This window comes from Rhamphochromis sp. 'chilingali', assembly GCF_963969265.1.
Source record: "Rhamphochromis sp. 'chilingali' genome assembly, chromosome: 18".
Lineage (NCBI taxonomy): Eukaryota > Metazoa > Chordata > Actinopteri > Cichliformes > Cichlidae > Rhamphochromis > Rhamphochromis sp. 'chilingali'.
This window is the reverse complement of record NC_137945.1, coordinates 6,687,552-6,712,493: the sequence shown is the minus strand read 5'-3', so window position 1 is coordinate 6,712,493 and position 24,942 is coordinate 6,687,552. Positions and strand designations below refer to the sequence as shown.

At 40.0% G+C, this 24,942-nt stretch overlaps 1 protein-coding gene across 2 annotated transcripts; it reads left to right on the top strand.

The window, feature by feature from the left end:
- Positions 1 to 1,211: 1,211 nt before the first annotated feature.
- Positions 1,212 to 23,141, top strand: LOC308385699 (E3 ubiquitin-protein ligase RNF31-like). Of its 2 annotated transcripts, none has more exons than XM_080864810.1 (24): positions 1,212 to 1,383; positions 3,153 to 3,358; positions 4,158 to 4,304; positions 4,412 to 4,567; positions 4,655 to 4,711; positions 4,870 to 4,999; positions 5,656 to 5,817; positions 5,912 to 6,062; positions 6,363 to 6,514; positions 7,387 to 7,523; positions 8,635 to 8,859; positions 8,984 to 9,325; positions 9,829 to 10,014; positions 10,102 to 10,308; positions 10,404 to 10,577; positions 11,680 to 11,778; positions 12,810 to 12,899; positions 13,067 to 13,181; positions 13,358 to 13,470; positions 13,829 to 13,939; positions 15,876 to 15,924; positions 17,067 to 17,163; positions 20,232 to 20,397; positions 21,553 to 23,141. In XM_080864810.1, the coding sequence occupies exons 2-24, from the start codon at positions 3,155 to 3,157 to the stop codon at positions 21,598 to 21,600; spliced, it is 3,318 nt and encodes a 1,105-aa protein (XP_080720936.1). In that variant the 5' UTR covers positions 1,212 to 1,383; positions 3,153 to 3,154; the 3' UTR covers positions 21,601 to 23,141. The 2 variants fall into 2 exon arrangements, with proteins under 2 accessions (XP_080720936.1, XP_080720935.1); XM_080864809.1 differs by having other exon boundaries at positions 8,632 to 8,859.
- The last annotated feature ends 1,801 nt before the right edge of the window (positions 23,142 to 24,942 follow it).

Sequence of the window (24,942 nt, the reverse complement as noted above, 5' to 3'; positions counted from 1 at the left end):
GAGTCAACAAGTCATCAGAGTAAGAGCAAAATTAATGAATGACGTTGGATGTAATATATATACTTCTAGAAGATTGTGCTAAAATGAACGTGACTTTGCACAGTAGCTTCTTTTTCGATTGGTCAAGAAACTTGAGAAACATTAAATATATAAAACAAAGGTTTTTATGAGCTGACACATTTCTTTTAAGTCAAATAAAGTAAAACTATACTTTAGAAAAAAGAAAAATAAATGGGAAATTACTTACTCACTTAAAATGAACCTAAATAAAAATGTGGCTGTACCTAATAAAGTGGCACTCACTGGTAGTACCAAGTTAGACCTTCTTTTGCCTTCAGATCTGTGGCATATCTGCTTCAAGGTTCGATGTGCTGTGCGTTCAGAGATGATCGTCTGCATGCCTTGATTTTAATGAGAAGTTATTTGATTTACTGTTGCCTTGTTAGCAACTTTAAGCAGTCTGGCCATTCTTCACTGACCTCTGGCATCAACATTTTCACCCAGAGAACTGCCTTTGACGGGATGTTTTCTGTTTTCCAGACCATTCTCTGTAAACCTTAGAGAGGATTTTGTAGGGGAATCCCAGTTGATCAGCAGTTTCTTAAACCAGCTTATCTGGCAACATCAACCATGACATAGTCACTGAAATCACCTTTTACACTATTCTCATGCTCAGTTCGAGTTACTGCCTTATGATTGGCTCATTTGATATTAGTATTAACAAGCAGCTGAGCTGGTGTCACTAATTAAGTGGCCAGCGAGAGTGGAGGGGATGTTTTTTTTGTTAGGTTTTCTTAATTTAGTAGTTTTAAATAATTTAGTAGTTTTAAACAACGAAAATTAATGCAATAACTAATGAAAAATACAAATTTGCATCACTGATGATTATTTTTCAAAGATAGTACAGATAATAAAATACCAGACTCAGGCACATTTTTTTGTCCAAAAAGCTGGTAAAAGGTGTCACAACAAACAAAAATTTAAATATAATATGAAATATTTACAAAATTAATTAAATAATTATTTAATAATTTGGTCGCTGGTCATAATTAATTAAATACTTAAAATTTTTTAGGCATGATACAACTGGGAGCTTAATAAATAAATACATACATAGTAAAGTTAATCATTTTCATGACTACTGTTACTGAAATACCGCTTTTATTTTGAAAAGATCACAATCAGACCGGAAGTATGGAGGAGTTCCGCGTTTAAAGCATAAAGCTAGCTTCAGACAGACTGAAGGAGCTCACTGTAGAAGAGGGTCTAACCGCTGGCTTGAAATCTAAAACATGCTGACTTTACTGGCGGAAATGTAAAGACTTTATTCGGAGAAGAGGCGACAGAAATAACCGTTAAAAGAAGGCCAGAACAGCTGAGGCGGTAAGTTAACTGATCAGATATGAAGCTAAGTTATGGAGCTGTGTTAAAGTTTCTGTTTTTAGAGTTTCGTTTTCAGCTGCTGTGAATTGTTATTGTTGGGACTTCAAGACGGTCAAAGTGACAAAAAAAATCCACCGTCGGGTCCAGTTAATTTGATGTTTTACTGTACAGAAAGTAGCAGGGAGCGGATTTAAAGTGGCGACTGTGATGTGATACTGAACTGTTTACCTCTGAAACTATGATTAGCCTGGACTTTCCCATCAGATCACATGGTTTATTAAAAGTGAAATTATCAATTATAAAGGTCACCGATGACTGTTTGATTTACCTGAATGTTGATCCTTCCTGTTGTTATCCTTCCTCTGCCACTCGTGTCCTTTTTCAGTGTGGATTGGCCATTTTTGGATTGATTTTTAAAATAATAAACAAGGTTGCAAGTTTTGCACCTAGCTATTTTTAATTTTTTTAATTTAAGGATAAGTATTTGTTAAAGTATATTAAGTATTTAATCTGTGAACACGTGGAAAAGTTGTGATCAGGCGTTAATACTATGTAGTTGAAGAACGTCTAAAAATCAGGTGGTAACTCAGGTAATCACTGTTATGAAACCATTGTGTTTGACTTCTGTGTATTGGGTCATTTCATCAAATTCCTTTTATTTGACCAGCTCACATAAAAAAATTAAATAAAAAAGAAACTATGGAGTGATGCCCTTCATAATAGGAGTTATGGGAAAGGTCAGAAAGTTCAGGTCCCTGCTGTTATTAGACTTCTCAAAAGTCATTTTTCAAGTGAAGACGAGGGCTCAACTTTTTAGGTGTTTTTATAGCATCATTTTTTGAGAGTCAATTTAAAATTTGTTATGTAGAAAACTACTTGACCTCGTTCCTACAGATGTTTTAGAGTAAATACCTGTTTTTGTGGCTCTCAGGTATGGAGTCTTGTTTTGCCACCATAATAAAGATTAATACTTACTATCTCAAAATTTCAATATCTAACCCAAATTTTTGACTTACAAGTGTTTTTTTTTGTTTTTGTTTTTTTTCACTGGCAGAAACAACTTTCCACTCTTATTCCTGATTTAGTTTTCTGTGGGGAACCTTTGTAGAGCTTTTGTATAATTTCAGTAATCTGCTGACATTTTTGGGTCCTTATATTGATGCTGTGGTAATGATTTATATATTATCTTTATTTATCCTGATTGTTATTGGTAAATACAAATCATCTATAAAAACTGCATGACTGAACTTTGACATAGTAGACACACCAATAAGCTGGACATCTTTAACCCTGCAGGAAAGCAGGGTAAGATAGACAGAAAACAGCCCGAGGCCTCAAACGGTCCCTGCATAACAACGTGGAATGAGGCGTGGCTGGAACCAGCAGGGGACCTGCTCTCCACCTGCAGACAGCCACACCTGCAAAGCTTTATTACAGTAGTTTACAGATCATATTTAATAATAAACTGAGTGTCTTGGTCATCTTAACAAAACGCTATCGGAATTTTGAGGTTTAATGTATTTTGAAATTTGGAGGTTACACTGTGAGTTTAGCTTTTTGATCTCCTCTGGCAGTCTTTGCTGAGTCTCGCCGCACATTAATGTGACTTTTATGTTTTCCTCTAATCAGTTATTTCTTTTACAAAAACCGTCTCACAGACCGAAAATAACAGCGAATTTGCAGTGATTTTCCAAACCAAATAAATCAGCTGATCCTCGATTTTGAAGCCCTGGAACGATCTCTAAAAAGTTCTCTTCTCTTTCTAACAGCAATGAGCAGCAGTCCTGCGTCCGTCCAGATGGACGAGGCCAGGAGAACAGCCCAGTCTCTTCTTTCGTCCTCGGGTTCAGCTCAGGAAGTGAAGGCCGACGTTCAGACGATGGCCACTATCGAGCTGCCTCTGTCGGAGAAGTACCGCCACGTCTCAGCTGAGGTTATGCTGAAGGAGAACTCGGCAGGTCGTAACAAACAGGAGGTAATCTTTTCTCTTAAACGATCGCTTTAGTGCAGTTTGATGTAACATTTCTGTGTCTGTTTGATCCCCAAAGGTCTACTCAGTTTTTTTTTTTATTAAGGAAAAAAGATTTTGTGACACTTATCTTTGATTTTTTTGGATGAAAACAAAGATGAAGATATCCACAGGGGAGTGAAAAATTATCTTCAGCACTGTGGCTTCTGTTAGTAAATTTGTTCCAATCTTAAACTGCTACAGTAGCTTTGCATCATTCATTATTCAAAATAATCCTTATGCATTTTACACTGGGACTTGACAGTTCATCCTCTGTCTGAAACGAGCTGTTAGCCCCTCCCCATTTATGTCAGCTTGTTTCTGTTTGGTTACCCCTCTGTAAAAGATTTTGAGAAGGCCGAATAGGGATTTCCCTCTCTATTATGTCACACAGAACCAGGAGCTTAAAATAAAGTCAGTGTTTGGAGCATTTTTCTTTTCTGTAATCAAGTTTGAGTATCGATATCATGGGATATAGCATAGCTTCAGCAGCAAAACTGCATCGCTTCAATGTCTATGACATAGAGAAACAGAAACAAGTATTAGTATCCTGGATGCTTGTATTGTATTGCATAGTAATTCACAGGAGATATGAATAGGATAGGATATGAAAGCTCTTTTTTTAACCTTCATTTGATACCAGCCTCATCTGCTAGCTGTGATTCATTGTAACATTGTTGTTAACTAAATCATCACAAATAATTCATTTGGATGGAATAATGGAGGCAAACTGATTAACATCAATACTAATTTTTCTTCTCACCAGGTCCTGGAGTCTTTGAATCGATTCATCAAAGCCTTGAGCATCCTGGAGAAGTATGGCTGTAACCTGACCTCTCCCACCAGACCCAGATACTGGAGGAGTGTCAAGCACAACAATCCTGTTTTCAGGACTACAGTGGATGCCATCAAAGTGAGGAAAAAACTCCATTGTGTCCAAAGATTGTGCAGAAACTTTGACTGAGAACCTTTAAGTTTTGTTTAAAAGATTAGGATTGAAATGTGGGTTTTGGTCCACAGGGAGGCCGCAGAGTCCTCTATCTCTACGGTTACACTAACCAGCAGGTCGACGGCCTCAGCTTTCCCGACGAAGTCGAGGATCCGGATACTGAAAAAGTCGCAGCGGTGACGCTGGAGGTCATGACGCTACGCACGGAAGTGGATATGATAGTAAAGGTTTGTATCGACTCCTAAGCAGATCTGATCATCGGTAACATGTGCGTGCAGTTTTGATGTTCCATTTTCTTATGTTTGTTTGTTCAGGGCACTCATCCTCACCTAGAACACTTCAAAGAAATCATCCCATTCGTCATCCCAAAGGTGTGTACACGTTTCAAAAGGCTGTCGGCCGAAAAGTTCATTTAAGTTCATTAAAGATAAAAACAGGCTGAATTAAGATAATCTGTTTTTTAATATTTGTCCTTTTCAGACTTCATTCGTTTTGTTTGTCATGCTGATATTTATTTATTTTTGTTAAGGCTCAGATGGTGACTGACTCTGTGGCTAAGCTTCCCGTAGAGGAAAAGAAGCAGCAGCAGCAGCAGGGGGACAAACCTCTGATCCTGCCTCTTCCTCCTAAACCTGCTCTGGTGCCAAAACCTTCAACAGGTCAGCTACTGCCACACCTGATGGCCTGGGAGTTTTTATTTTATTTATTTTTTCATTCCAGCAGTTTTTCTTCTTAACTCTTAACCAAATTAGTTTCTTCTTCATTTGATGCCACAAAGTTAAGAAGCTTTTTTAGAAACTTTGCTGTGCTCCGAAGCAATTTATAAACTTTGTATAGCATTTTTGAAGACGCACAGTTATGGTAAAATAAAAGTACACCCTCTTTCAGGTCTAAAGTTTCCATATCACATATTACACTGCGTCATTACGTTAAGAACAAAAACAAGTATGGCTTATTTAGAAGGGTTGCCAGGAGAACGCCTCTTCTCTTTAAGAAGAACATGGCAAAGTTGAACACGTCTAAACAAACCACAGGACTCCTGGAACAATGTCCTTTGGACAGAGTGGGCCAAACTCAGCATATCAGCACAAACACCTCATGACACCTACCGGGCACAGTGGTGGAGAGGAGATGATTTTGGGATCTTGCAGACACTGAGTAAACCATGAACTCTTCAGTATACCAATGTATTTAAGAGTCAAATGTAAGGAATATCTTGTGGTGTTGTTTATCTGAGGATGTATTTAAATTTTGTGAAAAATGGCAACGACCTGATATGTTTTAAAAATGTGGTCTGTTTCGTGTTTGTCTCCAGGCTCTGCTGCAGTGAGCGGGTGCAGTTTGTGCGGCGGAGACGCGTCTCTGTTTTGCTCGTCATGTGACAATCCACATTTCTGCGACGCATGCGATGACCTCTTCCACCGACACCCCAACAGAGCCAGTCACAAGAGGGACAAATTACAGCAAACCAAACAAAGTAGGCCGAGTTACATCTGCAAAACAAAAGTCAAACCTCGGCTCTGCTTGTTTTTTGCTGCTTACTGTTTTAACTCTTCGTCTTTTTCTTGCAGACACCTGCACCATCTGTGGAATTTCTGCTGTCCATGCTCGTTGCGCCACATGCCTCCAGAGGTTGTGTCTGAAGTGCGACAAGCTGTACCACTCCCACCCTGATCGTAAAGGGCACAACAGGACCATTACTACACCTGCTAAAACATCCAGGTGAGAAGAGAAACCCACATTCAGCTCTTTATTTGGCAGCAGATCAAAGCCAGGAAGGACACAGGCTGGATTTGTTCACCATTTCCTTTGTTACAATAAAGGATCAACTTTGTTTGATCAAAACTCCAAAGGTTTTTGCTGAGAATCAAACACCAGGGTCTCTAGAGATCCCTGAAATGTCTTAACAATGTATTTTATCACATCTGGGGATCTGCAGCTGTGGAGGAAATGAAGATTAGCTGAAGACGTGTTCTTGTTAGGAGCTGAAAAAAAATGTTGTCCTTCTCCGCTGCTTTTCAGCCCGTCTCTGTGCCCGTGGGAGTGCTCTCACTGCACTACAGTGAACGAGATGCGAGCCGTTCTCTGCACAACCTGCGAACGGCCTCGACTCGCCACAGCTGTGTCCACTGTTCTGGAAAGCACCATGTCACTTCCTGCATCGCCGAATGCAGGTAAGAGCAAAGGTTTACACACGCAGCAGGTTACAGGGTGTCTGTGAATTAACACATTTGCTTATAAAAGGCCCTATAGAGTTTAAAGTTCACTTGCTTATCCACCCTCTTTGTTATTTTAGAAAAAGGGGAAGATCCAAGTGTAAGAAAAAATGGTTGGAAATTGTTATTTATTATTATTGTTCTCTGTGGTTGAAACCAATTCCTAGAAGTTCCCACTAAGGACAGGAATCCCTGTTTTGAGGATGAATGAAACTTAAGATATAGCTTAAGATAAACATAGTATTTTTTGACTTATTTGCCCACACACTCAGGCAATATTTTTTAAAGGTATTTATAGTAAATTTCTGTATTTTAAAAGAGCTGAAACCTTTCAAAATTAACTAAAGCTTTCAAGAGAATAACATCAAACACTATGCGTTTGTGGTTAAAGAATTCATGCACTGCACTGCATGTAATACCAGGTTGTATCACTAGGGGGGTGCCAAGGGTCAAGGTCACCTTTCTTTTAAACTAGGGAGGTCATCAAGGTCACATCAGAGGAAATCTCTTAAATATGAGTGGGCAGCTGAAAAGAGATACACGCTGGTAACTGGTGCCCCCTGGTGGTGAAAGGAATAGTTCAAGCCTCAGGAAGTTTTGTCTTAAATTTTATTTAAGGTGCCATTAAGGTTGACTTAAAGGCTTAAGTTTAATTTTCAGACGCCCTGTGCCCTCGAGTTAAAGTAGAAATGCTTTTAATTTATTAAAAGCACCGAACTTTAACTTATTATGGAGGAAACATTTGTTTTTACATAAATATTCTGCATAATATGTTAAAGTTTGAAAACTATTTGATTTGAACTGAACTGTGTTGGTGCTCGTTCTCTCAGAGTGGCAGTGTAAGAGCTGCACTGTGATGAATCAGGGCAGCAGCATCCTCTGCGAGGTGTGTGAGCGCCCCCGTCTGGCCACTCGCCCTCCGGTCTCCTCTGACATGTCCATCCTCAGATCTCTGTCTGACGCAAAGGTTTGTCTCCTGCTGCTGATAACGCTACTAACCTGTTTCTTATTTTCTCAGTCTTTACTGTGCTGAGCGTTGGCACAGACTGAGACTACAGATTCCTGCTGAATGAAAACCTTTTCTGTTAGTCTTAGCTCTGCGGGGAACACATTTATCTACAGTCACTTGTTGTTGGGTTTTCAGTGAAGTAGAGAATTCATAAGAAGACCGATTAATGAAAAACATTAATTTGCTGTTAAATTATTCTGCTGATTAGATGTTTCTGAGATGTTTTTGGCTAACTCATGTTGTTGTTTCATCGTATGTACAATATATTTAGGTTTGACCTTGTTTGTAAGACATTCTACATCAGCGATCCCCAACCCCGGCCCACAGACCGGTACCAGTTACATGAGTTGTTTGGGCCCGGGTGTGAAATTTGTGTTTCAGGGTTTTTATCGTTAACTCAGTTTCCCTGGGTCTTTTCCCGTGTTGTAGTTGTGCGTCTTGTTTTGAAAGAAATATTTACATATTACCATAGCGACCAGAGAGGAGGATGTAGTTGGCGCATTTTAGGAGGACGCTGCTAATAAAGTTACACAATTACACAGTGAATTCTCATTTATTATTATATTTACAAAATACCACAGTTTTTGTCTTGGGCGTAAATATTGTCTGACATTAAACCGGTCTGTGGCGCAGAAAACGTTGGGGACCGCTGTTTTACATGGTAGCCTCTGTCTTACACCTGCTGTTCTTTAAGCTTAACAGCTGTACCTATCTCTAGATATAGTCAGTTTTTCTTGTATTAGTCAATAGACCAGGATCCATATTGTCATCATCATCATGGTCAGGATCATTATGACGTCCTGAATCACCACCTACCAATCAGATATCTAGACCTTGTCCACAGATAGTAGGAGGACTTAATCCTTTTTTTATAGCATTAAAGTCAAGTTTAAGCTACACATGAAAATATTACCATAATGTCAGACATAACTTAAAGCACGAATGCCATTCTCACTTGGATTACACTCAGGTTAGTTTAAGTGAGGATGGAGGTGTCCCAGCAAAGCCTTTGAAGTCATCAGTTTTTGTTAGTGTTTGCTTTACATGCTTTTCTTTCTTCTTCTAGCAGTGGACCTGCCAATTCTGCACCTTCGCTAACACCAAGGCCTCCACAGTGTGTGAGATGTGCAACATGTCCCCTAAAGATTCTGGTGGACTTTCTCTGCCCCAGTCTCTCCAGCAGACGCCGTGCGGACCTAAGGACCGGCCACAGCCGAAGCCCCGAGTCAACCTGGAGCTGAAGAGGCAGAAGACGATGAAAGAAGACGGGCTCGCTCTTGTCCGTCACATCAGAGTATGGCAAACGTTTCACACAGACTCACCTCAAAACATTTAAATGACATTTTTCAAAATAAATTACAATATTATAGAATTGAAACGCTGGAAAAGAGAAGATGCATTACGTTTCTCATTCACAGGAAGCAGAAAAGCGAGGCATTAGCCCAGAGGAGGTGTACGCCGCTCTGGGCGCGTGCGGTGGCAGCAACGTTAACCCCTGTGACTGGCTGACCTCAGAGCTGCCTCACCTGCTGGATGAAATCTGCGCCATGGCCGCCTCAGTCCAACTGAACTACAAAATGGGGCGTGTCGGGACGCAGCCCGTGCTGGAGAGAGACGGAGGCGAGTCCGAGAAGAGCGGTCCGACCTCCATAGGTGACAGCATGAAGCTGTCCAGAGCTGAGGCCAAGCTGGCGTGGCTGAAAACAGGAGGAGAAACCGACAAAGCCGTGAGAGAGCTGCTGAGAGACCGCAAAGAAAAGGTGGGACAATTAAAAGCACATTAAAGTTTTAAATACATATTTATTGTTAAAAGAAAGTATGAACTTTTCTTCCTTCTATCTCAAAAAGGACTCTTTTTATTTTTAACCTTCATACTGCAAATATTTTGTGAATTACGACAGAAAATTGTTTCTTTTGATTTAAGAAAATCATTTGACACACCTCAAAATCCAAAAACGTCTGTTTGCTTTTCTCCACAACATGTGGTTGGTTATAACTTAAACTTCACAGGGATTAAAATGAAAATGTAAAAAATCCAAGTTGTTGCTGGGAACTTCCCAGTTTTCACTACACTGCTGGGACCTCTCACCTGTTGTTTGGTGAGATTCAAACCTCTTTACTGGTGAAAGAGCAAATGCCTGTTTTTAATATTGTTTATCAGCAGTGTAAAGACTCTTGATGTGAGTCTTTTATGTTCACTGCAGCCATTTAAAGTGATTCCTTTGTTTCATTGTTTTGTTTTTGTTGTTCCTGCTGGGTGAAGATGAAGGAGCTTCACTCTCTGGGCTTCCAAGATGTGGCCCAATGCGAGGAGGCCCTGCGGCAGAGTGGAGGTGAGATGCAGGGGGCTTTGTCTCTGCTTCAGCGCCCCCTGCTGGAAGCTTTCCACCAGCGAATCTGGACAGCCCAGCCCGAGCCGCCGATTGATCCCGCACACCCAGACAAACAGGTTTGACTAGAAAGAGATTTTTGTTTTGACGTGTATCTTTTTCATTTTAACATAAACCTCTGTGCTGACCTGGCTTGCTCCCTTCAGAGGACGTGCAGGCGGCTGCTGGCATTGTATGACCTGCCCAGCTGGGGGCGCTGCGAGCTCGTCCTGTCGCTGCTCCAAGAGCCGGGTGTCAGCTACTCCCTGGAGGATGTGGTGCAAGCCGTGAAGGAGTCACATGACAGAGATTTTATCAGGCGTCTCCTCAACAACGAGTGCCCCATCTGTCTGAGCATCTTCCCCCGCAGCAAGGTGGGTCATCGGGGAGAGCGATCTGTTTCCGCAGCAACCAGTTATGTTTAATGCACAGCTCTTAAAGTCTCTTTCTTTTCCCCTTGGTACTCCAGATGCAGTCTCTAACGTCCTGTCAGTGCTCGGTGTGCCTCGAATGCTTCAAGGCCCACTTTACCATCGCCGTGAGAGACAAACACATCCGAGACATGGTGTGTCCCAGCTGCTGCGAACCCGACATCAACGACCCAGAGAAGCTGGACAGCTACTTCTCCACGCTGGATATACAGGTGAACTCAGAGGAAATGTGCCGGAAACGTTAACGTGAAAAGTCCTAAATAGGATTTTTAACAAGAGACACCAGATGCATCTTTAAACAGGTCATTTATTTTTGTTACAAATACATGACACAGAGCATATTTAAAGTAATAAAAGGCATTTCTGAGCAACACTTTAGCTCAGTGGATGAGCAAGAGACCACGTGCCACATGGCACTAGTGCAGCAGTCCGGATTCAAATTCCCTCCCCACGCCTGTGAAAAGCTGTTTTCACACGTTCACTGAGCCCTGAACTCTTCTAGATATTTCCTGTTGGAGGCGCATGTGCATCATATCACATAATAAACACTTTGACCTGCACTCTCTCTGCTACAAAGTCTGTGCCGTGTCCTTTTGTGTTGATGTGAGAGAAGCACAGGGGATAATGGCCGCTTGAATTAGTAGTAAAGTGGGTGTCCTGCCTCTCTCAGCTCCAGATGCCTTTGCCTAAACCTCAGAGTATTTCCACAGACGACAACATGCCTGATGTGAATTGTCTCCTGCTACATGTGAGAAATAACTACAGACAAAGTCTCAATCATATTTCCCAAAGCCTAAACAGATGTGCAATATAAACAGCTGTATAAACAGATTAAGCGTACTATAATTATTTACTCACGAACTGCAGCTTGAACATCTTTTCCTGACTGTATGCAAGGCTGTGGGGAACACTTCAGGGGCTTTTAGTGTCGTCTGCAGATACAAGGGCCAAGATTTCAGTTTGCATCTGATTCTCCATGTGATCATAAGTACTTATGAAGAAATTATGAAACTGGGGTTATTTGTGGGTTGATGGGAGAATGGAGCTTTGTTTCAGCTATTAAGACAGAATTTGATCTGTAAACAGATTTTTAGCTCTTTAAGATATTCTTAGAAGATGCTGTGGATTGTAATCATGCATGATAATTGCATTTATCTCAACATAGTCATTTTTAAACAGGGTGAAGTGCTCAGAGGGGGAAGATGTTTTGTTTAAAGTGCACAAAATGACATTAAACTAGTATCAAAACCTGCAGCTGTTTTTCGTCTTATAATAACGACGCAGCGACGCCTCGTGTCGTGTTTTGTTTTCCAGCTGAGGGACTGCCTGGAGCCTGAGGTGTACGACTTGTTCCACAAAAAGCTGACCGAGCACGCTCTCATGAAAGACCCCAAGTTCATGTGGTGCTGTCATGTGAGTTCACCGTAACGCAGTCTGCTTGTTCGCCCCTGTCGTTTAATCTTCTTAACAATCAGATTTCCACCCTGTAATTTGCATTCCATAGTTTTCATACAACACATAATTTGGGTTATTTTAAGCTCCGTCTTTGAAGCCTGGATTTTATTGACAGTGTAACCAGACAAGGACAGACAATCCTTGAACGCACCTCAGAGTCAAAATAATCTAGTTTTATCCTGTAGTTGTAGCAGTTGTTTGAAATTTATATATGGAGTTAGATTAAGTAAAGAAACAAACTAATTTTCTTGAAAACATTAAAAGAATAAGGAATTAGGAACTTTGGATGTTAGTGCTGTAGATTACAGTTGTTTTTTTTGTTGTTGTTTTAGAAAATAATCATTGGCCTGTTAACTTACATGAAGTGTGGAGGAAAAGTTGAACATCCACAAACGCTTTGTGTTATTTCAGCCTTTGTAGGTACTTTAGTTTAGTTTTATGATACAAGTTAAAAAAAAAAACGCAGCCAGTCCTGGTACAGCTGTATTCTCTGTTTTCTGGATGAGCACATTATTGAAATGGATAAAACACCACATATGATTTCATTTAGAAAGTCAAAGAGCCTCCTGAGTCCACTCAAATCAGCGGCCTAGTAATGGCCTGACATCAGGTGTATTGGGGGGGAAAAAAAATCGAAATCTTATCCTGTTAAGAGTAAATCAATAAAAAAAAAATCACATCAGCTCAGATTTCTGCAAATTGTGGGAGAGAAAATCACAGAGCCACTGCCAGACCGGGCACGCTGGACGATTTTTTATTTACTTATTTTTTTTCAGGCAGGTTTGTTACACTGTCTCTTTGACGCCTGTCACATGTGCTCAGTGTGAACCTGCTGTCATCAGTGAGAAGAACGGGCTGCTAATGGCCGTTTTCCCTTCATTTTCTGCAGCCGTGTATTTACTGATTATTTAAAACCAAGCAGAGATCTTTTAGCCTTTTCTAATAGGGATTTTTAGCTTTATTGCATTTCTCTTTCCTGTCTTTCTCAGTGCACGTCTGGGTTTATCAACGAGGGAGACCAACTGAAGGTCACATGCCTGTCTTGCCACAAGAGTTTTTGTGCTCAGTGCAAGAAACCTGTGAGTATAATCTGAAATATTTTCCGTTGTGCATGGGAGCTGTCTATCTTATCTTACATTTGATTAAAAATAAGGAAGAGGTCTCAGAAGTTTCCACATGCAACCTTGAAACTTTGCCACTTCAGTACAGGAAGCACTCAAATCATTAACCCCTTCTCTGGTCACAGTGGGAACCTCAGCACCAGGATGTGTCCTGCGAGCAGTTCCAACTGTGGAAGAGGGAGAATGACCCGGAATACCAGAGACAGGGACTGGCTGGCTATCTGAGAGACAACGGAATTAGTAAGGCTTGCCAGAGACTCGACCTAAAACCACAACCACAAGTTTCATTTCCATGTTTGGCTCCTCTGTTTGTACATCAGTCAGCTTCCCTCACCACACACAGACACACAGTTTGAATGTGTGCTTTCATCTGTGCCAATTGTTCCTGTTTTCGCTCTTATCTCATCTTCCTGCAGCATGTCCTCACTGCAGGTTCCAGTACGCTCTGACGAAGGGCGGCTGCATGCACTTCAGCTGCTCGCAGTGCAGGTACCAGTTCTGCAGTGGCTGCAACAACCCCTACCACAAGGTGAGGGTGAATTATAGGATGAATGTTTGTATGGTAGACAGCCCCCTTTTTCTTTGTCATATCAGTGGCATGTAGGCTTGAGCTCCAATTCTCCATAATATCACAGCTCTAGAAAGAGGGCTGAGCCTGTTGGGAGGATGTGCTTTGTATGAGACAAGCTGCAGGTTGCAGTCTCATTTGTTTCAGGACACATCCTCTGGTTCATTCTTCATCTTCTAATGTCTGGAAAATTCATACAATTTGGTTTAAGACTGATATATTTAGACAAATATTACACATCTTAAAGTGTTGCAATTTTTAGTTAAAAGTGTAACATTTTCTTTAACCTGACTAAAACCTGCTGCTCCTTTTTTTGCAGACTAAATGTAAGCCTGACTGCTCTCTCAATTGCTTGCACGCTCATCACCCTCGAGACTGCCTCTTCTATCTTAGAGACTGGGAGCCTCCCAGACTACAGGCGTTTCTACAGGTGAGACGCTCACGTATGTATGTTTCTTTGCATTGTTTGCATTATTTGCATTGCTGATTGTTGTACAGGAAGCTGCAGCCGACCTACGTGGATTACATATCAGCTGACAGCTGTGCCGCTGAATCCACCTGGCTCCACTCTCTAAAATATCCTGCTCCACCTGTCCTCTCACAGCTGAGCTAAAAACCACAAACCACACATGTATTTTCTTCTGCTGTTCACCCAGTAAATTGTTTTTATTTTAAACTGTTGCTTTCCATGAGAGATGGTTCAGTTCCTGTGTTACCTGAAGCAGATGGCAGTCGGCCATGAGCTGAAGCAGACAGCGGGCGAGAAATGTTTGTTCATACTGACAGGAATCACAGAGCGCTTTACAGGAAATAATCTGAGACAATGCAGAGTTTAAAGAATTGAAATGCATTGCAGAAACTTATAGTAAGGGAAACAGAATCAAAATGCAGAGTATGAACTGCAGAAAAGCAGAAACTGCCACAAAACATGTGACTTAGCTGACCTTTAGGAGGCCTCTGGGTCAGCTGACCTCAGGTGAATATTTTAAAAGAGCTCAATTTCACTTTCTTAAAGCTGCACTGGAACAGGAAGCCGGCGAGTGGTGGATCTGGTGTGAGACCCAGTAGTGAGCCTAGCAGCAGCATATTAAATGACCTGCAGGTGATCCAGAGCAGATTAACCAGAAAAAACGTTGATATTCGAAATGGAATATAAAAGCCACTGAGGTGTTCGTTGGCAGGGGTGACACGACGCCACTGTTATGAATGAAACTTGTCACAATCTAATAACTCCAGCCGTACTCATCCTGTCTGTTTAACATATTATTGCACTGCCATCACTTGTATTTGTTGTTCCACAGTCTCTTTATCAACGTCATTCATCACAACAGCGCAGCGGTCACAATCTGTTTGCTTCTTCCGACCAATAACACCGGGCGCTAATTACATGTGTCTACCTTAAATACAGTCCCATAAACACACCATACTATAAAGTGACCCTTAGTAGCACACATAAGGCAACAACACAAAAAATGTCTCCCACAACAATATTTAAACATTTCTCGTTTTTTTTTTTACCCTGACTCCAGCTCATATCTCACTACCAGTGGGATTTAAGTAAAGTCGAGCAGCGTCTTTCATACAGATGCTGAAAGTAAAGCTGTTAATAGATGATAAATGTTATCAAAGAAATCATGAGGAGAAGAAGTGAATAAACAAAAGGACCGGTGAGGAAATGCTTCGTCTTGGGCTCTCGCGATGATCAGGAGAAAGAGGTTTTGGAATAGTTAAGTTTGTGTTATTGTGACTTTGTCCCACAGAACCACAGATAGTTTTCTGGCTTCAAAGAGGTCCATTTTCTTTTTAGTGTGCTCTCCCCGCAAACCAGCTTACACCTTTACAGCTTAATTATTATTAATTATTTGAGCAGCTCTGTGTACTCTGTCAATGTAAACCACATTATCCAATTTTCTAAATGTATTTCTAATATAATGCACTTTGACAAAATAATGTAATATCAGCTGTGTTGGAATGAAGATATTTAAGGTCATCTGGAGGATAAACTGACTGGCAGTGAAAAAAAGGGAAAATGATTTGATTGTAAAGGATAAAACAAAATGTCCTTGTGTTCATACAGTCCACTGTGCCAGATATAGTAAATAGAGCCTATGTCCTGTTGTAAATAGAACTTTGTTTGTGCTTGGTGTGTCCCCTCCCCTTTGAGTCACCAGGGATTTGGCCTTTTGACAAATAACAACACAAGTTTTATTTTGTGATTTATCCTCACTAATAACTCGTCTCTTTGCGGCTCTATTATATTTATAAGTAAGAGGTGGATGGTATGTGAGGGTTTGTTTAAACCTGATGAGCTCGTCCCCGATCTAAATGTAAAGAGCGTGTTTATTGATCTGTTTTTCTGCCCTTAGAGGAGCGGTGTGGAGTTCAACACGGATCCCTCTAATGGAGCTCAGACCGGTAAAACAGTTTTTTGTGTTAATGGGAATCCTGGCATGACTGAACAATTTCTGAAAATTAAGTGGTCGGATTTGCTTTTCAGGATGTTTAGAGAAGCGAAGTCGGATGCTGAGCATTTCATTTCTCATTTGTGCAAAACAAAAACAAACTTTGGCAATAAAAGCATTAAAAGAAAAATAAATGCATTCACCTTTATTCATGCATATCCAGTTCACAACAATAGTTGTGAGGGAGTGTTTTATATTTTACCATAGACTTTACGATATTAGAGAGTCAATCAGAACAATCGGAAGATCCTCTTTGAGCAGCATTTAGTGACAGCGGGGAGGAAGAATATTCTTTAAACAGGAAGACACAGTGCAGGGCAGCCATCTGCTGCAACCATAGAGAAACAACGGAGAAAAGAAACTGAGTGACATGCTGCAATAGCATCAGGCTGTTTATAGGCTCAGGGTGCGAGGGACTTCCCACAATGCACTAAGGGACGGTTCAGGGTCACCTGATTCAGCCCTTATTATAAGCTTTATCATAAAGAAAAGAGTCTAGTCTTAAAAGTAGAGAGGGTGTCTGTTTCTTAGATCTTTGAAAATCGATAGCAGTGTATTTGTTTATGATAATATCTGAAAATTGAGCTCTGTAAATAAATACTGCGCTACATGGATAAAAGTACTGGGCCTGCTATACACCAAACAGGAGCTGTTATGAAGCTGCTGGTGCACAGCGTTTGTGCTGCTGTTAATGGCGGGGGAGGTTTGCAGCTCGGCAGCTATGCCTCAGCACATGGTGTTGTAAAGGCAGACTACATGGTGAAGTGTTCGATTTTACACACCTGTGGCTCAATACTTTGGTCCATATGGTGTTTCATCACCCTCATAGTAATGATGATAATGTTGCTCATATTCAGTAAATAAGGAGTTTAGACATAAGAAATATTTAAATGGATACAAGATTACAGCTGATGTTTAGGAATGATGTAATATGACAGTGATGTTGTTAAGGGGCTGTTAGTTCTAGTGTCCATGCGTAGGAATGCAGGTGGTATTTAATAAATGAGCTCTAGCATGAATTCACTGACTGTTTGTTGTTGTTGTTGTTTTGTGGTTTTTATATACATTTTAATTGACTTTGTGTTTTTGGTGCAGATGAATGTGGTGTGATGGAGCAGAAGGATGAAGGCGGTCAGCAGGTGGATTCACCGTGTGGCATCAAAACACAGCCGGGACAAGCTGGACTCTGCGAGTGAGTGAATCTGTGTTGCCACGTCCGCTTCCTTTTACAGTTTTTCATGCATCTTAATTGCTTCGATGGAAGTTTCAAATTAGAACGCCACTCACAGCGCTCTTAGGCTAATTCCTGTTTCAACATATTCGATTTTCTCAATATGTTTGTACGCGCTGCTGTTGTTTCTACACATGAAGATGTTTTGTCATTGTTGTGGTTGCGGTTCTCATGTGATTTCCACAGCTCATCAAAACCTGTATACTGTCCTGCATTGACCTGTTGTGTTCAAAGAGTCAAAGCCTGTCAGTGGTGACGGTGAAGCTTCCCATCAAATAGAAGCATGTGCTCTCAGTCTTGTGTCACATGTGCATGTTATAGCACTGCTGATTACACATAATTGTATACTGTACATATATGGAGTATGGTTTTATTCTACTAGGCAGTTGCTGGTGTGTATTTTTTCTTTGTCCGTACCCTGAAGCTTGTAGCATCACAGGTGATTTGTGACACAGGGGGAAGTGATCGAGATACTTAAATGGGAGTTTTGATGACTGAGGGCCAGCATAAACATAAAGGTTCAATCAGCACTAAAGATTTATATATATTTTTTGTCATGTGTAGAGATAAGCATCATATTGAATCGGGTGTATTTTTTCTAACTCCAGCACAAAGGCAGCGGCTCTTATTTCCCTTCATGCCCAGTTTGCTGTTTGTAAGGATGAATGTTTATGCTGTGATTTGCACTTCTGTGCTGGTTTATAGTTTTTCATTTAGCACTGCAGTATGTTAGCATGAATGGAACCGAGGCTGAATAAGATGTCGTTTCTTTGTTTGTAGCCAGCAGGGACACACATTGAGAGTTTAATAAAACTTGAAGACTCCCTCATCGTGTAACCTCTGACACTCTTCAAGTCCCAGTTTGTCCAAATTGGGGTTTTTTTCTGGTTGCTGGTTTTTTTTCCACTCCTGTCGAATCTTCTTTTTAAACCAGCAATTTGCACGTGGGAGAAACGCTAGTAATGTTTGCTTTTGCTCCCACTGTGATCTGTCTGACCTCATGATAGAAATATGTGACTCTTCAGTGGCTCCATTATGTTCAGCTGTGCCTCTGTCTGGTGGTGTGTTGTGACATCTTAAAGAATTTCCGCTCAAAACAGCTGCCTGCTGCAGCAGAAACATCCCTCCAAGAGTGATGACATAGAATGAAGTCCCTAAAAAGCTTCCAATTCAACTTCTAGTTCAAGTTGAGGTTCAACCGTAAAAGAAGTTTTAATGTTGTTTTATGGAAACAGTCTGCGACATTTGAGACGGCGATAAATCATACACACAGGTGCAGAAACGTCTTAACTTCTGTCAGAGAGATTATCAGGGTTCACATTCAAGAAATCCAGCAGATCCGGAAAGACAGGATGATGCTGGAATTTCTTTTCTTGCATTATTCAGTCACTTCAGCCTCTTCAGATGAACCACTACGTACGCAGGTCCTCCCCAACACTGAAACATTTTACAAATTCCAATACATACCAAAGTTTAAAGAGAAACAAAATGAGATTTAAAGCCTGGAGCGACTGATTTACTGTAATCTCATTAGAAGACGGTAAACTGAGACGAGTTCAGGAACAAAGACGCCGTAAAAGAATTCATCACCACCAGAGATGGGCAGTAACGCGTTACTTGTAACGCGTTACTGTAATCTGATTACTTTTTTCAAGTAACGAGTAAAGTAAGGGATTACTATTGCAAAAATGGTAATTAGATTACAGTTACTTTCCCGTAGGAACGCTGCGTTACTGCGTTACTAAAACCGTGATTTTTTTGCGAGAATGTCTCACGACAGTGACGTAAGCGAGTGTGCCGTTGGTGACAACAGCTGTGTGCAGATCAACAATGGATCATATATCGAGTGCAGAGAGAGTATGAGCGTGCAGCGTTTAAAGCGTGGAAGTACTGACCTTACTTTGAGTTTGATTCCATAAAAAGTGACAAAAACATTAGTGTCCGCTGTGCGTGGGAAGAAAACTTCTTTTTACAGCGAAAAAACCCCTAAACTTCCAACAAGCACCGAGTAGCTACGACGTAATGGGAAACTCACAGAGAAACTCACGGATTCTTCCACTGACCGCAGCACACCTGCACCAGGGTAAACCTCCGCCTGCCCCACTCCTGCTTTACAGGTGAAAATAGAGCAACAGGATCGCTGAGTCTGTGACTTTATTTATTTTCTGCTGTGTTTTACTTGCATCTATTTGAAAGACTGAGTGTAAACACAAAAAATATTTTATTTTATGTGCTGGAATGTGCAGAAAATAGGTTTAAATGTTCAACTAATTTCTTCCAGTCAGAGAACGTTGCAGATAATTAAATCTTTGCTTGATGCATAAAGTTAAAAGATTAAAACCAATAAAACAAGTTAAAAAAGAGACTTTTCCATTTGATTACATTTTGTATGATGGATTATGCAGAAAAAGTAGAATTGGGCTGAAAGATCTATCGCTTTATCACCTCTTCAGGTTGTAAATCGTGTTTTTAAAAAGTAACTAAGTAAATAAGTAATTAATTACTTTTGAAAATAAGTAATCAGTAAAGTAACGGGATTACTTTTTTGGGGAAGTAATCAGTAATTAGTTACTGATTACTTTTTTCAAGTAACTTGACCAACACTGATCACCACACCAGGTATCTGCTCAGAGCTGCCAGGAACTGGCTAACATCAGCTTTTTCCTTTTAAAACCCAAAGTATGATTCAGAGAGTAAATCAGGTCAGGCAAGAAGACACACCAGTTTGAACTGTTTAGGTTCACTGTCACGGCAACATTTGTGGCAGCAGTTTCCAAAGAAAAGGGCCACTCTGCACTGCCTGCTCAAGCAGACTCAGCTGAACGGCAGCTTGTGAGTAAAGTGGTGGTCAGATAGTTTCCTCACATGTTGGTCGAGACCCAACACAGAGTCAATACTGGGATTGTTCAGGTTGTAGCTGAGTGAAGTCGTTTCCAACACACCGCCTAAAAATCAAAATCAAATATTGCAGGTGAATCTGTGCCTCCTTTGATGAAGATAACTTCTAAGATTCATGTGTGTTCCCACAGTAAGCACTACAGGGAGTACCTGGTGAGCCTGATAAACGCTCACTCTCTGGACCCGGCTCTGATCTACGACCTCAACGAGGTGATTCGGGCCTGTGAGAGGTACCAGGTGGACGTACAGCGAGGAGAGGGCGAGGAGGACAACGCTTACCAAGCTCGACTGCTCAAGGTGGGACGCCGATGAATGTATTCATGCACACAGACAAAGAGAGTTCAGTAGGACTGGGCACTTTGGATAATTCAGGGGAAAATAAAGAAACGATGACCAAACCAAACCAAAAAATGTCCTATAATTACTCTGAGAATGTCAATAAAAGCAATAACAACTAAAAGAAAAGAGAAAAAGGGGATTTAAAAAAATAATTAAAATAAAAATTTCTACCCTAACCTACGGTCATTATCTCTGGGTAGTGACTGAAAGAATGAGGGCTCTCCATAGAGACAGAATGAGGAGCTCGGTTTGAGCATGCCCTACCAGGAGGACGCCCCAGGGCCAGACCCAGGACCAGCTGCACAGATCATCTCTGTTGGCTAGCTTGGGAACGACTCGGTGTCCGCCAAGTCTGGTTGGATGGAAAGTAAAGATAGCATAAATACAGTATGAGAAAATATAATTAAATATAAAGTATATATGTAATGCAATGCTAGATAAACATAGCTGATTTGAAAATAGCTTATAAGAGAACCAGAAAAAATCCATCAAACTTAACTTATAATTCATATAAAAAAAATACATCAAATAAATAAATGAATGAATATGAGTGAATGAGGCTAAAATCAAGTTTATTTATAAAATGTTCACAGTAAAATAAAATTACAGATGACCAAGAAAAATTAAAATCAGCTACAATAATAAAACATCCAGCATTACTTTATGTATTTAAAACATTGATTAACCAATTAAAATTACTACAATCATCTTTAAGTACACTAACAATGTGAAAAACATTAGGAGCCACTAAAAATATAAAAAATAAATCTTGGAAAAAGTATATTTAAAAAACCAAAACATGATAAAATAGAATTCAAAGGTACAATACGCTTTACCAAGTAAAAACAAAACACCGGAATAAAAATATGACTCATAAAAATTCAAAACAAACTCCAACATGGACACAAAGTTACTAAAAATATGTGATCATGGGGAGTCACACGGCATCTGTCCTTAAAAAGAAAGCAGAAATGAATTTAAGGAAACTGCCTGTCAAAGCAAGTCATATGTTTCTTCTGCTGTTCGAAGGCCACTCTCCACAGAAACCTTTACAAATAATTACTCTTTCTTAATTGGTTGAGATCATGTAGCTGATTTCTGTTCTCCCCACAGAAACTGATGGAGGTTCCTCTTGGAGAAAAAGTTCCTCGAAACAAATGAAGACTTCCAGACTTTTTTCCACCCAGATCCACATCAGAGGAGTGTACTATGAAGCACGCTCAACAAAGCTGGGCTTTCTCCGCTTTAGCTGGCTTGACAAAACCTAAAATCCCAGTCAGAGATAACTGCTGCTTCTCAACTTTCTCTGTTAATGGAAGCTTTCTGGTCTGGGCTCACATTAAAGGTGGTGTTTGACGCATTATTTCACAAGATGATTGAATGCCATTTACGTCAATCAGAGGTCACTGAGAGAGATGAATGATATATTTTAAAAGAAAATGAAGCCAAAGATGAGTGCCACAGAAAGCTTTTAGCCTTGCCTAGAAAACCTCAATTTTAACGTGACAGTAGCAGATGAGAGCTTCTTCTCGAATGATCAAACCAGACAGTTTGTAGCATGTGACCGATCGCGGACTGAAAACTGGCAGCACAGCAGCTGATCATATGAAGGAAACTAAAGCTGTAATCTTAGAGAAATATGAACAGGTTAAACACAGAAAACAGACTCAGTAATGCTCCATCATCGGGATACAATAAATATAAATGAAATATAAATATTCCATTAATTCAACAGGCTTTGTCGTTTAATTCAGACTGAATACAGAATAATAAAACTGCTGTAAAACTCCAGGAAACGGAGAAAAAAAGCTACAAATAAAGTTTCTCCTAAAAATCTGCATTTAATGATTGATGCTTATTATTTATACTGTCACTAAAAACACTGAGCTCCACGGGGAATGGATGCACTGTTTCAGGTGATTTCATATGTGCTTTGGTGTAGCTGCAGCATAAATTACCATGGCGATGTAGCCCTGTAAGAAGAACAGCAAGGTTTAAAGCTGACGTTAACTCCATAAGCAGAGTCCTGCTTTCCATAGAACAGGACCAGGTTGCCTTAAGCATTAGTTACCATGGTGATCTAGCAGGTTAAACTGAGCCTGTGGTCACTGAGGTAGAGCAGGTGTGTGTGTGTGTGTGTGTTAGAATAAAAGCGCTGTATGAATGTGTGTGCTTGAAGTGAATGAGGCTTGTAGTAAAAAGCACTTTGAGGGTTCATGTTCATTTAAGAGATCCACCTTCATCACAGTGAAAACTCTGACTTAAAGCTCGCCATGCCCAACTAACCAGTTTATCTCTTTGTAGTACACCTCTCTATATTCAGACTGTTTTTAATTAGCATGTTTATTTTATTTTAAATGTATTGGAAATTTGTTGTTTTATTTTGAAGGAGATAAACCTTTGGAATGGGTTTTTAAAAAAATCATTCATTTGTGATTTTCTTTTGCTCTCACGTCTGGTGCCTTTTAGGTAGCAGTGATGCACAAATTTTAAGATTTGAAAGGAAATAATTTGTGGTGTGGAGCTGGCTCTTGATGTAATAAACTCTCAGTTTGATTTATCCAGTTAAAAAAATGGAAACGTCTGTTTCAGAATAAATGTACGTTTATTAACCAAAATGGTTTTTTGGGTTTTTTTTGTTTTTTCAATCTTTAACATTTTGTCTGAGAGTTTCTAGTTTTTTCTGCTTTATAACCGATGGGTGGAGATGAGGTTGAAAATCATCTCAATAAATAGAATGATTATTTTAACAAAAGTGGAGTTACTGATGTCCTTTGTTTTGACAGATTTTGTGGTGTTTTCATTAATACAGTTAATTTAGCCAAATGTGACTTTTAAAGTGTTGTTTTTAATGATAATTTAAATGTTACATTTGTGAACAATAAGATTACAGGTTAGTGTAAAGAAATGATACAAACTTGTGTAAGGAGAAGAGATTTCCTCTTTTTCCTGAATGCATCAGCACCGCTACTTAGAAACCCTGTAGGCGAAAGCAAAACTGTTATCAAATAAAACATTTAATTAATTCTGTATCAAAGAAAAAAGTCCAAGCTAAAACTTTAAGTTCACACAAAAAAGAACTTTTTAAATTTAAAATGTAAAGTACATCTTATGTTAGTTATTATTCTGTGATTGTATTTCAGTGAGATTCATTTGTTTTACTTTAAGGATAAGGAAAACCATTCAGAGGGTTTAAAGAACATTTACTTGAATTTAAACACACTACAGTGAATTGATGGTTTGGAGATTTAGTATTTTCTTATTAAAAGGACCTGAAGGTAAGGAAAAAAGGCACAAGAATAAAGAATAAATTAATCATTCAGTCAAAAAAACATCATTGAACATTTATAGAATCTCTGCTGTTAGTATATATATATATATATTGATCCGCTGTAACATTATGATCACCTGCTTAATATTGTGTTGTTCCCCATGTTGCTACCAACTGTTCAGTCCATGGATCGGACTTGTTTGTCCAGCACGTCCCACACGTACCTGATTGGATCGAGATCTGGGAAATTTGGAAGTCGAGTCAACACCTCAAACTTGTTGCTGTGCTTCTCGAACCATTCCTGAACCATTTTTTGCTTTGTAGCAGTTACAATGCTGAAAGAGACCACAGCAGAGGTGGGATCAAGTCATTGTTTTGCAAGTCTCAAGTAAGTCTCAAGTCTTTATCCTCAAGTCTCAAGTCAAGTCTCAAGTAATGTCAGGCAAGTCAGAGTCGAGTCTCAAGTCACTGGTGTAAAAGTCCAAGTCAAGTCACAAGTCTTAGAACATTTTTTCAAGTCAAGTCTAAAGTCGTAAAATTAATGACTCGAGTCTGACTCGAGTCCAAGTCATGTGACTCGAGTCCACACCTCTGGACCACAGCCATCGGGGAATACTGTTTCCATGATGATTGTGGATGAACATGACCCTAAACACTGCTTAGGTAGGTGGAAAGTGTCAAAATAACATTCACTTTGTTGGCAGGACTCAAATTCCCAGCAGAACATTTCCTGAGGCATCGCACTGCCTCTGCCAAAAAATGACTCGTTGGCCTGCAATCTGCCAAAAACATGTCAAACATATGCCTTATGAATACTATCACATCATTTTGACCCAGAAAGAATATTCCTATTACAAGGTAGAAACTTACGCTTATGGTGACAAGTTAAAACAAGATCTAAGGACCTTTAACTACACTCTTGTATAACTGTTTGACTGTCTGGACAAGTTACACAAACATCAATCTAAATATACACTCACTGGACATTTTATTAAGTACAACTTGCCAGTAATTTGCTAATACTTGCTTTTTCATGGTTTAGATTCAACAACTTGCTGGAAACATGCTTCAGAGACTTTAGCCCTTATTGACAAGATAGCATCACAGCAGCTGCAGCTTTCTAGGCTGCTGTGATGTGAATCTCCTGTTCCACCACATACCAGAGTTGCTCTAATGGACTGAGGTCTGGTGCATGTGGAGGTCACTGGGTAGAGTGAACTCATTGTCATGTT